The 14,450-nt window shown below is 34.5% G+C and overlaps 1 protein-coding gene across 12 annotated transcripts in view; it reads right to left on the bottom strand.

Annotated features, from left to right (window-relative positions):
• Nucleotides 1–14,450, bottom strand: part of LOC100115246 (trithorax group protein osa) — a 411,563-nt gene that overhangs the window by 350,433 nt on the left and 46,680 nt on the right. For 11 of the 12 annotated variants that reach the window (XM_031930083.2, XM_031930084.2, XM_031930092.2 and 8 more), the window contains exon 2: nt 8,143–8,265. The exons of the other annotated variant lie outside the window; for it this stretch is intronic. In XM_031930083.2, coding sequence (XP_031785943.1) covers nt 8,143–8,265 — 123 coding nt within the window. The remainder of the gene's footprint in view (nt 1–8,142; nt 8,266–14,450) is intronic. 12 annotated transcript variants of the gene reach the window in all.

The following is a 14,450-nucleotide window of genomic DNA, read 5'->3' as shown; positions in this document are numbered from 1 at the left end:
GGGTAGTGGGGGGTGGTGGAGGGGTGGTGGGGGGAGTCTTGCCAAAATGACTATATAATATAGGAAGATATATATATGTGTGTGTGTGTGTGTGCGTGTGTGTGTGTGTGTGTGAACATGCGTTGTATAAGACCATAAATCAAAGCAATAACGATGTTATAATAGCCATAAATAGCAGCAAATACGTAGGATTTTTATCTTCAGTGCTGTAAATTCGTAGGATTATCGAAGTAGGTCCTAATCACCGTCTATGCCACTTTTTCCCTACATCAGGTAGTTAAAAAAGGAAAAAAGTTCGAAAAACTACTGTACGAATGAAAGAAGCTCTTAATTAGGTTTTTTCTGCTTTAATTCGCGTAAAGTACGAATTTCGATCACTTATCGTCGGGGCAGCTTATCTTGCCCCATATATGGTAATTCCGGTGTTCCACAGGGATCTTATTTAGGATCTCTTGTTCTGCGTTTTTATAAATGAGCTCGTCGGCAAACTCGAGTTTCTCAGGATGTTCTTATACGCCGACCACGTAAAATTATACTCTTTTTGTTCACTCGGATATTGATGCCCAGTGCATTAAACAAGATCTGAATGCCCTTGCGGTATGGTCGATCTGCAACGGCCTCCAACTTAATGTTTCTAAGCATTTTGACATTTATTTCAGTAGACACCGTGGTCCGTTGATGTTCAACTACACCACGGGTTCAGCCCCCTTACAGAAAACGACGGTAATTCACGATCTGGGTGTTTGCTTTGACTCCGACCACTCCTTAGACAGCGCCGGTTGTTACTTCTCTCTTGAATTCATAGTTAGTCGTACGCCATTGCATTGAACGACACGCCTTGTTATAACATTTTTAATCTAACATTTTTTGTTATCCATACCTCCGTATTTTAATTAACTCAAACTGTCACTATTCGGTTTAAGACTGCCGGAAAACCTACTGCCGGTACACTTCACGACGTGAGCGTTGTGTGCTTAAGGATATATGACCGAACGCAAAGAAAGCAAGGTGAGCTTTACTCATCCTGCGTTTGTCAACGAAGTCTTCTTAATCATTGCCTCGAGGCAGTTGCACCAGCGATTAAACTCACTGGTCCCTCAGGTTCACCGTGGAGAAAAGTGGAAAGTTACACTCACGGAGACGCGTCCACTCCAGGTCCACTCCAGGTTCTATTAAGAACGTTCACTTCAATTTCTGCGTATAACGTATAACTTCTTTTAATTATATAACTAGTAAAAAGCGCTCACGTAGCTCGCGGTTAACACATGTTAATTGTTATATTTTGTTGTAGAGTTTTTTAGAAAGAACAAAACAGTTCAAAATTATATTCGTTTGTATATAATATGTTCATACAATGTTTTATCATTTTAATAGTCTATACTGCGATTCTATCCTGTTACAATGCCGCTACCCCAAGCGGGTCTTGGGCGTTGTCGTCCAGATCGGACGGGTGGGTGCCTATCACCACTACACAGCGCGTCCTTAGGTTGCGGTTAGAGGAACAGCCCCTGAGAAAGAGGTTACACATTACAAAAATGGACAAAAATCCTGCTGGCGAGGAGGATGCGGAAGCGATGACAACTGCCCCCAAAGGGGATGTGTAGAATGATTCGTCACCTGGTCTTACGCGGTCACGATGCCAGCGAAGGCGCGCTGCCTTGCGGAGGGGCGTTAGGATGCGAGAATGAAATCGTAGTGTGTCTGACGACAAGTTTACACTGTCCTCGTCAAAGTCGGAAAGCTCTCATACTTAGTTCTAGAGAGGTATTGGGGTTATCACCTCTAGAACGGTGGACTCACCTGCGATCGGAACAGGATCCATAGCGCGCGGGTTTAACATACTATCATGGCTCAAAAAATCAAAACCAAACCAAACGGGAATTAAGGGTCGGAACTTGGAATGTTCGCAGTCTATACAGAGCAGGCGCGTTTAAAGAACTCGTAAAGGAAGCTGATAGGTACAATCTAGATTTGGTAGCAATACAGGAACCGCGGTGGCCAGATGGCGGAGTACTAGCATCGGGTAACTTCACGTACCTGTATGGGGCCGGGAGCGGGGGAGCCCTAGGCACCGGATTTCTAGTGAGCAAAGGCATCATACATTCGATTAAAAGTTTCAAATCCGTCAATGATAGGTTCTCGTACGTCATTATCGAAGGTGAATTGTATAGATATGTATTTATTAATGTACACTGCCTTACGGAGGACAAAGAAGAAGCTATGGATCTCTATTACGAAACTTTAGAGCAGGTAATCGATTAGTTCGCGTCTTACGACACAAGAATAGTATTAGGCGATTTCAATGCTAAAGTAGGTAGAGAGGGAATGTTTAGACCTACTATCGGGAAGGAAAGCCTGCACGAAGCCAGCAATGATAATGGTATTAGGGTCATACATTTCGCGGCAGCAAAAGATCTTATAATCAAAACTACGTGTTTTAAGAACAAGGACATACACAAAGTAACGTGGACATCGTGGGACGGGGCCACAAATAACCAAATTGATCATTTTCTCATTGAAAAAAGACATCATACTAACGTTCTCGACGCAAGGGCTTAAAGAGGGGCAGATAGCGACTCGGACCACTTCCTAGTAGTAACCGAATTAAGAGCTAGATTAGTAGCGAAACAAGGTAGAAAGCTTCGGTATTGAAAAGCTACGAGATAGAACAGAGCGAATTAGGTACCAGATATAAATTAAAAACAGGTTTCAGGTACTTGAAAAACACATCGCCGGAGGGGAATGACGAACCGAATAGCTTATGGGGGGACATCGAAAAAACGGTAAAAAAGGCCGCGAACAAAGTACTGGGTAAAAAGAAAAAGCCAAAGAGCAAACCATGGTTTGACGAAGAGTGCGAACTCTTGTTTGAAAGGCGCAAAAAGGCTAAATTAGATAGCTTACACAATAGAAGCGATAGGACCGTAGAAGAGTATTCTAACGTAAGGAAAGAGGCGGGCGCGATCTACAGAAATAAGAAGCGGAAGTATCAAAAGAATCTTATGAGGAAAATAATCCTTGCGAAATGTACAGAGGGATTAACGCCATCAGAAAGGGTTTTAGGAGTAGAGCGCGATTGATGAAGGGCGAAAACGGGGACCTCGTAAGAAATTACAACGAATTACTGTCGCTGTGGAAAAACTATTTCGATAAATCATTAAACGTGCACGAAAATAGCGAAGAAATAGGGGACGAAATTCACACTGCTGAACTTTACGTAGAGGAACCGAGCTACCAAGAAGTAGAGGCCGCGATTAAAAAACTAAAAAACAACAAAGCAGCGGGAAATGACTCTATGCCAGCTGAGTTACTCAAATGTAGGGCCGTCGAGCTTACTTTTAAAATCTATAAACTAGTATGTGCCATCTGGAAAAATGAAACAATACCCGAAAATTGCAAGGAATCTATCAATTAAGCGAAGCAAAATGTATCAAATTCTAGTACTTCTCAAGGTACCAAAAAAACTCGTGAGATCGATTCAAATATGGTTAGCCAGTTGGGCGCAACGCTTAATGGAACAACGCAGATACTGGGGGATTGTAGGGAAATGGTAGCAAGAAACGCGGAAATCCTCATAAAAGCGACTAAGGATACAGGGTTGGAAGTGAGTGAATCGAAAATAAAGTACATGATTATGGATAAACTAGGCAGAGGGGACGGAGATCTCAGTTGGGAATTTTACTTTTGAAAAGATTAGCGAGTTCAGGTATCTGAATGCGACCATAAATGACAGAAACGAGATAAATAAGAGACTTCATTCTGGTAATGCTTGCTTCTACGCCGTGAGTAATGTACTTAAGTCGAGGCTATTGTCTAAAAACGTTAAAATAAGAATATACAGGACAATACTGCCGGTGGTTTTGTGCGGGTACGAAACGTGGGCTCTTACTAAGCGAAGGACAACCGGTTCAGGGTATATGAAATAACGAAGAAAGATGAGGAAACCGCGGAATGGAGGAGACTACACAATGATGAGTTACACAATCTGTACGCATCACCAAATATTAACAGAATAATAAAATCACGTAGATTGAGATGGGCAGGACATTTAGCGAGAATGGGAGACGACCGTACGGCAGCGCGCGTCATGAAGGGCTCTAGGTAGACCTAGACGCAGATGGGAGGACGACGTAAAAGCGGATCTAGTAGAAAAAGGACGGGTGGGTGTCGATCGGATGGGTGCATATTGGGTGGGATTGATACAAGACAGGGCAGCGTGGAAGGCTTGCGTAGATAAGGCGATGAACTTTCGAGTTCCAAATGCCATTAAAAAAAAAAATACTGAGATTCTATTAAAAAAATTCTTTTCGATATATGCCATTATCAAATATTTAAATTAATTTATTATAATAATTTAGTTTACTTATAAATAATTTTGTTAATTCATTATTTATATATATATATATATATATATATATATATATATATATATACACACACACACACACACACACACACGCACACGCTTCGCGTTTTGCGTGTAAGGCACGACCGCTGACGACCAATTAAAGCTTTTGGGCTATTTAATCGATTAAAATCGTTTTAATTGAATAATTTCCGATTAAGAAATCCAATTACAACCTATTACCTTTTGAATCGGATTTAATAAGTTATTTTTACCAGGGCTATTTCATTTCTAAATAAATCTTAAAAATTACTACTGCTGTTATGAAATATAAGAAAAAAGTTAAGTAATTTTACATCCTTAATTAAAATTGAAGTCCATGTGTTTATTAATGTAGTAACAGAAAATATGAAATAAAAGTTGATTGATTCTTTAGTCGCAGCTGTATTAATTAACAAAAAATAAATACATAGAGTTAGAATCAACAGAACGCACGTATGCCTTATGTTATAACAGACGTAATAGAAAAAATTTTACTGAAGAGAAATATTCTTAGATTTGACGGAAGAAAACTTAATTTAAATTTAAACTTATTTTTATTTCAATATGATAAAATAAACATTTGTACATATTATACTATAATCTAATAAATTCAAAAAGTAAACATTTAGCCATCGAAAAATCGTATGGTCAATAGAATTAATTATATTTGTATGTATTCAAAAGTAGACATTTAGCCATCGAAAAAGCGTATGATCAATATTTGTATGTATTATACTATAATCTAATAAATTCAAAAATAAACATTTAACCATCAAACACTCGTATGATCAATAGATTTAATTATATTAAATTATACTATAATATAATAAATTCGAGAAATCATCAGAAAATTCTGATAGAATTTCAACGTATTTTTTTATTTAATCTAAGAATTTTTTCTTTAGTAAATTTTTTTCTAAAGTCTATCATTCTCAAGTAAAAAATTCTGGAAATGTTTCACGGTTTTCCCGTGTTAGCCGCCATTTTATGTGCTTTTACCTTTTTTTTCAAAATTTAAACCGTGACACTGAAGTTTAAGTCTCGAGGACACGATTACTTCGCTCTAAACATTAAATCTTAAATGATTTCAATGTGAAAAATCGACATGAATAAAGATTTTTTTTTAAACCATGTTTTTTTAAACCATTGCTTGTGGTTTGGTAGGGGTGGTTTCTAGGGGTTAAGCAGATTAGGGGTAGGTATTTAGGTGATTAGCTGGCTTCTGGTGTGTGGCTTAATTATTTTGAGAAAAAATAAAGCGATTTAACTCGCTGTTCCCAGGGTTAGGCTAGTTAGCCTGCTTGTGGTTTGGTAGGGGTGTTTACTAGGGGTTAAGCGGGTTAGGGGGAGGTATTTAGGTTATTAGCTGGCTCATGGTGTATGGTTTAATTATTTTAAGAAAAAATAAAGCGATTTAACTCGCTGTTCCCTGGGATAGATGAGTTAGACTGCTTGTGGTTTGGTAGGGTTGGTTTCTAGGGGTAAACAAAAATCATGGCTCTACGATTAAAATTTTCCCACTGTGCGGTGTATGCTATGCCAAGGGACGGACTTAGCACGGTCCAAACACTAACACTAGCAAACACCGCCGCTTCACCTTAGAATCAGTCGTAACTGCCAGGGAGTAAGTCACTACGCAAAAAGGCACTGCGTGGATCGGCTCCGGGGTTTTTAAAGCCTCGGTGCCAATGCAAGCAGATATGAAATTTCGATAAAGAAGATTGCGGTAGTTCAATCAGCATTCGCCACACTAAGGATTGACGCGTACGCTTTGCAGTCGCGGTTTGCGCGCGAAGAGTGCTGACGCAGAGGTCAGAGCACTCGCTCCGATTTTCGGCGCTCGGTTGTGCAATGTCGCAATCAAGTGCAGTATACGTCGTATGCATGAGTGCACAAATGCAGTCGCACATACTTTGCGCGCGCGCACACACACACACACACGAACACACACACACACATATATATATATATATATATATATATATATATATAGTATAAACGTGGGACATTACAAATACTTTCATCCCTCTAAGTTTCTTCTTTTCCGCCATTACCTTTTCTTTCTCTTTTCTACTCTCGAACTCTGCTCCTAGTCTCCTCTTGGCCCCTTCTCTTACCAGCCTTGTTCTCCTAACCTTTATTTTTATTCCTGGATACTCACCCGTCCATTTCTCCAGCTTATTCCTGTCATAGCCTTCTCCTTTTAGTCCTTTTTCTCTGATGTTTTTTCGTCGTAAGTAAAATCTAATCCTTTCGGTATTATGTTTAATACATCAAAATGAATATATTTTTTTAATAACTACATAATATTACTCAATAACAATACATTCTTCGAATTTAATTTAAATTATATTTTAATAATGGTATATTATTTTATTATTATGTTTGATTAATATTTCTATTATTATAAATTTGTGGATTGTATATATTTACAACTTAAATCAATGTTTAAATATAACGAGCGAGCGTTAGCGAGTGAGCTTTTAGCTAATTCATAGTCACTAATTAGTAGTAGGTTCATTGATGTATCTGGTATCAGTCATACATAAATGTCTTGGGTAGAAATCAGCTTAATCCGACTAAAAACAAATGGAAGATGGTAACGCGAGTGTTCTATTATATTACTCACTCGTACGAATGACAAATGACGTATAAAAGTCTGACAGACGGGATAGAAGCTTACTCAGATGAAAGCTTCGCTGATTGCAAGAACGCGTTGACGAAGAGTGGCTACGCTGTGATGTTACATGGAGATACGATTGCATGGAAAACCCACAAGCAATCTTATGTAGCTCTGTCTGTAGGCCCTTAGTGAAGCCTGCAGGAAATCGATAGGGATGACTCTATCAATAAAGTTAATTCTAAATGTAATTAGCTTCCCAATTGTCTTGTGGTGCGATAATAAGGCTTGCAGTCGCCTGCACAAAGATGGATGGGAGTAATAAGTTGAGGCATATGACGGAGGTATACGAAGATTATGATAAGCAATGTGCAAAAAAGGGTTTAGTTAGTATTAAGTGGAATCGAATCAAAGATTTACGAAGCCTTCGCCTGGTATAAATGCAGGGATTTTGATTTGAATGTTTAGAAAATGTTTTATACACAAAAAGGTTCCAGAATAAGCAGAAGAAAAAAAACAGTCTTTTCATTGCCAAATCATTTTTAAACATTCAAATTAAAATCCCTGCATTTATACCAGAACTACAGGTGTACAAAGTATCCTCCTTGAGTTTGAGCCCAAAAGAACCATGCGTTCACTTGGAATCCTACGGACAGTGAAAAAGTTCACAAATTATTGCACCGAGTGCCACAATCGGCCAGCAGGGATAATGAAGGTTTTAACATGGTAAAATTAAAGGTGCTAAATATATTTATAATAAATTTTAAATTATTTGCTTCAATTTTATGAATTTTTCTTAGAGTTCTTTATTTTCAGGGTTTAAAGGTGTTGTGTCCCCTTAACCGAGAGTGTGTCAGCGAGCTAGATAAATCTAGCCACTAAATATAAATATGTATGTGAGTACATAACAATACATAAAAGGAGGTAGGAAAATAAAACGAAAAGAAGATTAGTGGGGCTAAGAAAGAGGTACGTAAAAAGGGCCGAAAAGCAGTATATAAGGGTTAACGCACAAAAACTCTGAAATAACGTAATATTTTAACAATTTTTGGTTATTTTGAGGAGTGGGTTAGCAGAAGATTGAGGGCTCACTAGCATCCTTCTAATAAACAGCTATATAAGATCTATTTCTAACCTGATGATGACTGTATGGTGAATGAGATCTAGTAGGTGAAGCAAAACGTTGACTATACGATTGATAGGGCATTGGCGTTGGAGAACTAGGACCTGCTGTGCCGTGATGCAAGCGCGGTGAACCCTGAAAAATTAAAGATCGTGCATTAGTTATTTAATAGATCGTCTTTCGAAATTTAAAAAATTTTTATTTAAAACTTCAATACGATACAAATTAATATTAAATCTCATAAAAAAATTTTAAATTTTGAAAATTAAAAAAAATGTTTGGCAACTTTAAAAATATTGCAATTTTATTAATTTTAACCAAAATAACTATTTATTTATCTCCAGAACAATTAGTTTTTTTTTTTATGTGGGAAAGATCTGAAATGTACTAGTCTTCGCGACAAATCTGAGCCGTATTAGTCTTCGTAACAAATCTAAACCGTACTACTCATCGTAGGGACCGACGATATATTCTTTCAACATATGCATAGATTTGCATAGAACAGGCCCTTATACCTTATAAAATAAATCGCATATTGAGCTTTTCGATCAAAAAAAAAAAAACAAATGACGCAAAAATACACCTTTTCGATCGGATATAGTTGTTTTTGTTAGAACGTGTCTAAAATTTCCAACGTTATGAAAATAACGAAAGTTTTCAGAAACGAAGTTCCGTTTTCTAAGCTCAAAAACCAATGAACATGGTCAATATCGTTAAAAAAAATGTTTCTATGCAATAAGAGAATGTTACTATCCTCATAAGACTTATGTGCAGCCAAAACGACTAAGTGGTTTTTATTAAATATAACTACATATATTCTATTGAATTACTAAAATATACCGGTGGAATATAATGGTTAAGCTAAAAAATATATGCAAACCGATTCTTAAGGGGATGTGGGAGCTAAAAACACACGTTTTTTCTAGTCCATGAAACTTTTTAAATAGAGGGTGTTACGGAAAACTAAGACCAGAGCGCGATAGTGTTTTATTCAAAGAATCATCCTACTGAAAGAAATTATCAATTCAACTCTAAGATTTTCATTAAGTTTTGAAATACAAATAGGTATTTACGCGATCTTAGCGCTAACCTTAAAACTAAATAGAATAATATCGATCAATATAAACAGCACATCGACATTCATGAAGTTTAATGAATCATTCTACCGAAAGAAAAAGTTGATTAGACCTTTAGTTTTTTTTTTGGCATTGGATATATGAAACACCTTATGGCGTATTTGGAAAGCTTAAGACCCTGCATCCACTTAAGGGGTCCAGCCTGGGTTAAATCCTGCGGAAAAAAAAATATTTTTTTGACCAAATTTGTTATTTGCAGTAATTTGAAAAAAAATGCTGCCGATTCATTGGCACGTAGCTTCCTCCAACTGAATTTATAGGTCTCATAAATAAAATATTGTTTTAATATATAGTATAATCTGCCTGCTAATGTATGAGGCGGTTTTTGATACATAATTTAATATATAAGTTTTGGATGGTTCATTGTCTAAAAGTTTGCAGACCCCTCTGTTTTTTTATTGCAGAATACGAACGCTGCCGTCAATTTTTTTCACAGAATATATCAGTATGACATGAATTCGTAGGGAGGGACTTCAACAACGTGCAACGACGCCCCTACAAGAGGAAGCAAAAATTTTGAGAAAAAACGGTTTTTAAATTTCAGCTCTTTACTTGAGAACCGCTTGACAAAATCATTTAAAATTTTAGCAGCAGATAGCTTTTTTTATGATAAAACACCAAATAAAATTTTGACGCATTTGACTACATTGTTTTAGAGATATATAAGGAAACGGAAAATTTTCAAATAAAAATTGAAACCTTGATATCTTAAGAACCATAGGGGTTTGAAAGCTGCGCTATAAACTTAGCCAAAACACACAAAATGTCTACTTTTTCCCAAAATCTCAAGTGCAATAAGGTCATTTTACGTCCGTAATCGCGGCACAAAAAAAAACTCATTTTTTTCAGTTTTCCATTTATTATTGGAAAAGTAAGTGGTCAAATCGCTTGAAATTTTGATGGGATATAGTTTGGCACGTGACCCATCGACATGATTTTTTTCGCGAGGTTACGATGTTTAGTTTTAGAGATATAAATTAAAAAAAAATACCTTTTTCATTTTATCTGCCGAACAAAGCGGTCGATCCCGAGGACCAAACGAGGAAAAGTAGGTAATTTTATTCTCTTTCAAATGCATTATAGCTGAATTGTTTGTAACAATGGGATGATTGAAAAAAACGCAAAATAGTGTTTTTTAAATATCAAAAAATGACCATAAAAAAGAATAGTTAAAAAATAAAAAATAACTGTTTTCCCGAATTCAGAATCCAAAAATATATAATTAATGATTCAAATTTAATCGATTGACAATTAAAATTAAAATTTAATCGTGAATTAAAATTTTTCTAATTAACGATTAAAATTTAATTTTTATTTTTACTAACAATTAAAATATATATAGGGCATTCCGCGCCAACTGAGATAAAGCTTTATCCAAAAATAATTTTCAGCAATAAATTTTTTAAAGGGCATACAAATTATGATTTGTTCTCTACTTTTGATTAACGAGTGACATTTTTTTTTATCCAGGTAAAAATAATTAGAAAATCATTACTGTATATGTTAGTTTTTATCTGTAAATTTCAAAATAAAATTATAAGTACACAAATTATTCCAATATTTTCCATTCTTCAAATTCCAAAAGTGGCAGTGTTTGGATTTTTTTGAAGAACGATCTTTGCCCTTCATTTACTATATCAGGAGACAATTTTAATATCAATTTTTTTGTCTGGATGAACCAGTTTTTTATTGAGGTAAATCCTCATTATTTACACCCCTGGAACCAACCACGAATTAAATTTCATTCCGTGTATGAAATGCTCGTTTATATAATTATTATTTTTATTGTAAAAGAGTAAAATGTGCTTATTGCACTAGAAATTTGTGTACATTTTTTTGACCAATAGCTTTTTGGTAATCATAAGGAAAAGTTTAATTGCCTTCTGTTCTTTTTTTTCTGCAGGATGGCACCCCCGGTATGGGTTACGTGACTAACCAATTTACTCGAATCTGGCCGAAACGACTAGGAACTGATTGTTCGTGAGTACTCAGAGGTTTTCTTGGTCGCTGAAATAGATGCTAGCATTAGATTAACAAAATAAACATATAATATTTCACACGTATCATTGCAATTGTAAAACGGCAAAATTTTACGCAATATTTTTTTCAATATTTTTTGCGTAATGATTATTATGTAAAATTTTCTTAATTTTTTCGATAATATTCTATGTAAATTTGTATGTGAACACTAGCTATATATATTTTTAATATCATTAATTTTTAGATATTTAACAGATTTTGGCTTTGTATATAATACTTATATAATTTATTATTGCTTAAAATAATTATTCTAGCAAGTGAAAGCTTTTCTTTGCTATATTTAATTATGTCAAGATTTGATATTAATCGTATAGTGTATTATGTAGATATAATATTAATAATACAAATCATCACATATTGATGTATTTAGATATACGTGAGTTTGTATCTAGTTATGTGTTTAAGATATATTAATAATTAATTATAAATATTAATATAAATGTAACTGCGTTGTTAGCAAGCAAAGCTGCGTTAAGCACTGTTGACCATAAATTCAAATAGTGTAAATCGTTGTGTACTGCTTGTAGTTATTTTTATTTTTAAATATTTGAATATCCCTGGTAGAATCGGTAACCCATTAAATGGCCAGTTCTTGGTATGGAATCTAAGAACTAAGCAGTTTTCTTTGACATTTCTTAGGCAGAATGTAACGCTTTTTCTCCAACTTAATGGGCAGTTCTTGGATTCAATCTGCTTACCTTGTTCTTGAGTACAAACTGCCCATTATAGTTGGTCAAGTAACACAGCTGGGTTACACGTATTTATCACAGTTTGAGGTTAGAATTGGAAAATAGTATCTAGCAGGCTTGGATTCGAGTTTTTAGTTTACAGGAAAGTATAGAATAATTTTTGCATCAGAAAAAATTTTGTCTGACCAGAGACTTGAACGCACATCCTGCACAAGACCAAATAAGTACGGCCGTGCACCTTAGCCGACTGAGCCACGCAGACGTTGTTCCACCTAAGCCCTACGAGCTTCGCCATATGTTTGAATTATTCAAATTATTCAGCTTGCGCCTAAATATTAATAATTTTATATTTTACATCCGAAAAATTAATTGATTTATTGATATTTTCATGAAATATAATTCTCAGCCATAAAAAAGGCTTAAGATAACGCTACTTTCAGGAAATTAAAAATATCCAGTTTTTTAACATTTCACTTAGCCAGTTTTTGCCTTTACGGCCATTTAAAATGAGTGATTTTCTACCAGGGATATTAAGCTTAAATCAAAGTTTATTTTTGTCTTTCAATTTTAATCTCGGCTATTACTATTTTTAAAAATATTAATTTGTTTGGTCTTTCCGAGGCAGGTTGTGTGGTGAGAAAGGGGAGAAAAAACTTTAAAACATTTCTTCTTTTCTTCTAAATATTTCGACGAAAAATGCTGCCCTCATCACGTTGTCTATAAACTTGAATGTAATGATTGCTCTGCTACGTACGTAGGTTAAACAAAAAGGAATGTGTATAGGTATAAATGAACACAAAAAATCGAACAATACCGAAATTTCTGATCACATCAACAATTTGAATCACACTTTCAATTTCGATAATTGCCATATTAAAGACAGAGAGATCAAATTAAATAAAAGACTAGTTTCCGAAATGTTACATACACTTACAAGAAAACAGTATTAATAAGAAGGAAGATACACAAAATTTAAATACAGTATACACACACCTTATACACCAGCTGAAAAGAAAACAAACATAAGTCATGCTCTGACGTCAATAGCGGAAGAAATTGTCAACACGGCCGCTCGACTCTCTCCTCACTGCTCCGCCCTATATAAACACGACGAAAATCTCGACTCGCGCGAATTAGAATCGAACGGCTGAGAGAGACACTGTTTACCTATGTTCCTCCCGCCGCACGGCGGGGAAGCACCTTCTCGACAAATCTTGTACCGAATTTCTCCATAATAGTAAGTTTTTTGTTACACTGTACATACATTATTATACATCAACAAGGTCCAATTAATACAATTTTTCACATCAGTCTCCTGATGACGGCGTCATTATCTGTCGAAACGTTGAGAAGAAAAGAAGAAATGTTTTAAAGTTTTTTCTCTTCTTTCTCACTACACAACCTGTCTCGGGAAAACCGATACAGACAAATCAATATTTTCTTTTTTCATTATTATTTCAAAAATGTACAGAGCCATACATGTGAGTGAAACGAAGACAAATATATACCTTGAGCAAAGATAATTATCAATGGAATTGAGTGCTTTGGGCAGTATTGTCACAAAAATTTGTTTAATTACAAACAAGCATTGTAATATCGCAATAATACATGGACGTGTAATATTTAAATTAAAGGTTTCCATTTTATAACATTACGTACACTATTATTCTAAAATCGTTATTATTGTATACATGACATTTTTTGGTATATCAAAAATTAATGCGAAAGCGTACATAACATTTATAATTCTGAATATAAAAATATGGCTTATAGCAACATCTTCCAAGATAATATAATCAGAAAGGAATATCAAAATATCTTAAGAATGCCTAAAAATAATGTTGGTATCATACTGAAAGATTAATTGTTATTAAGCATAAGAAAATTTGATAAGACTTATTTTGGAAAATATATAATTTATTGATAACTGAATTATAATAGACACTTTCTTACATGCAAAATTCAGATAAAAGTGACCTTTTTGATTGCTTAAATATTTAATTCCAGCATTAACAATAAGGAAAAACAATTAAAAAAAACTAAAAATTAAAAAAAGTTTCTTGAATTTAAAAATTTTATAATAATTGTAAAACTGTAAAAAGTTAAATAATATACATAATTATAAAAATTTTAAACATTTTCGAAAAAATTTTAAAGATATTGTAATATTTTGTAAAATATTAAATTTAAATAATTTTAAATAATTTAGAAAACTATTGCAAAATTTTAAACAGCTTTGAAAATTGTTTAATAGGTTGCAAATTTTTGATAATCATTGCGTAGTTATAAAAATAAAAAAAATTGTATATGATGGAAAAATTGAAGAAGTTTAAAGATAGATAAAGTAGAAGTAGAAGTCCCACTTTTTAATGCAATTTTATAGGATAATATACTATTTGAATTCGTTGTTACATAAGTTCTAATTTTCTGACTGCTCAATTTTTCAGATCATTTA

Source organism: Nasonia vitripennis, assembly GCF_009193385.2.
Source record: "Nasonia vitripennis strain AsymCx chromosome 4 unlocalized genomic scaffold, Nvit_psr_1.1 chr4_random0008, whole genome shotgun sequence".
In the NCBI taxonomy this organism is placed as follows: Eukaryota; Metazoa; Arthropoda; class Insecta; order Hymenoptera; family Pteromalidae; genus Nasonia; species Nasonia vitripennis.
The sequence above is the reverse complement of the archived record's forward strand: the minus strand, read 5'-3'. Positions and strand labels throughout refer to the sequence as shown.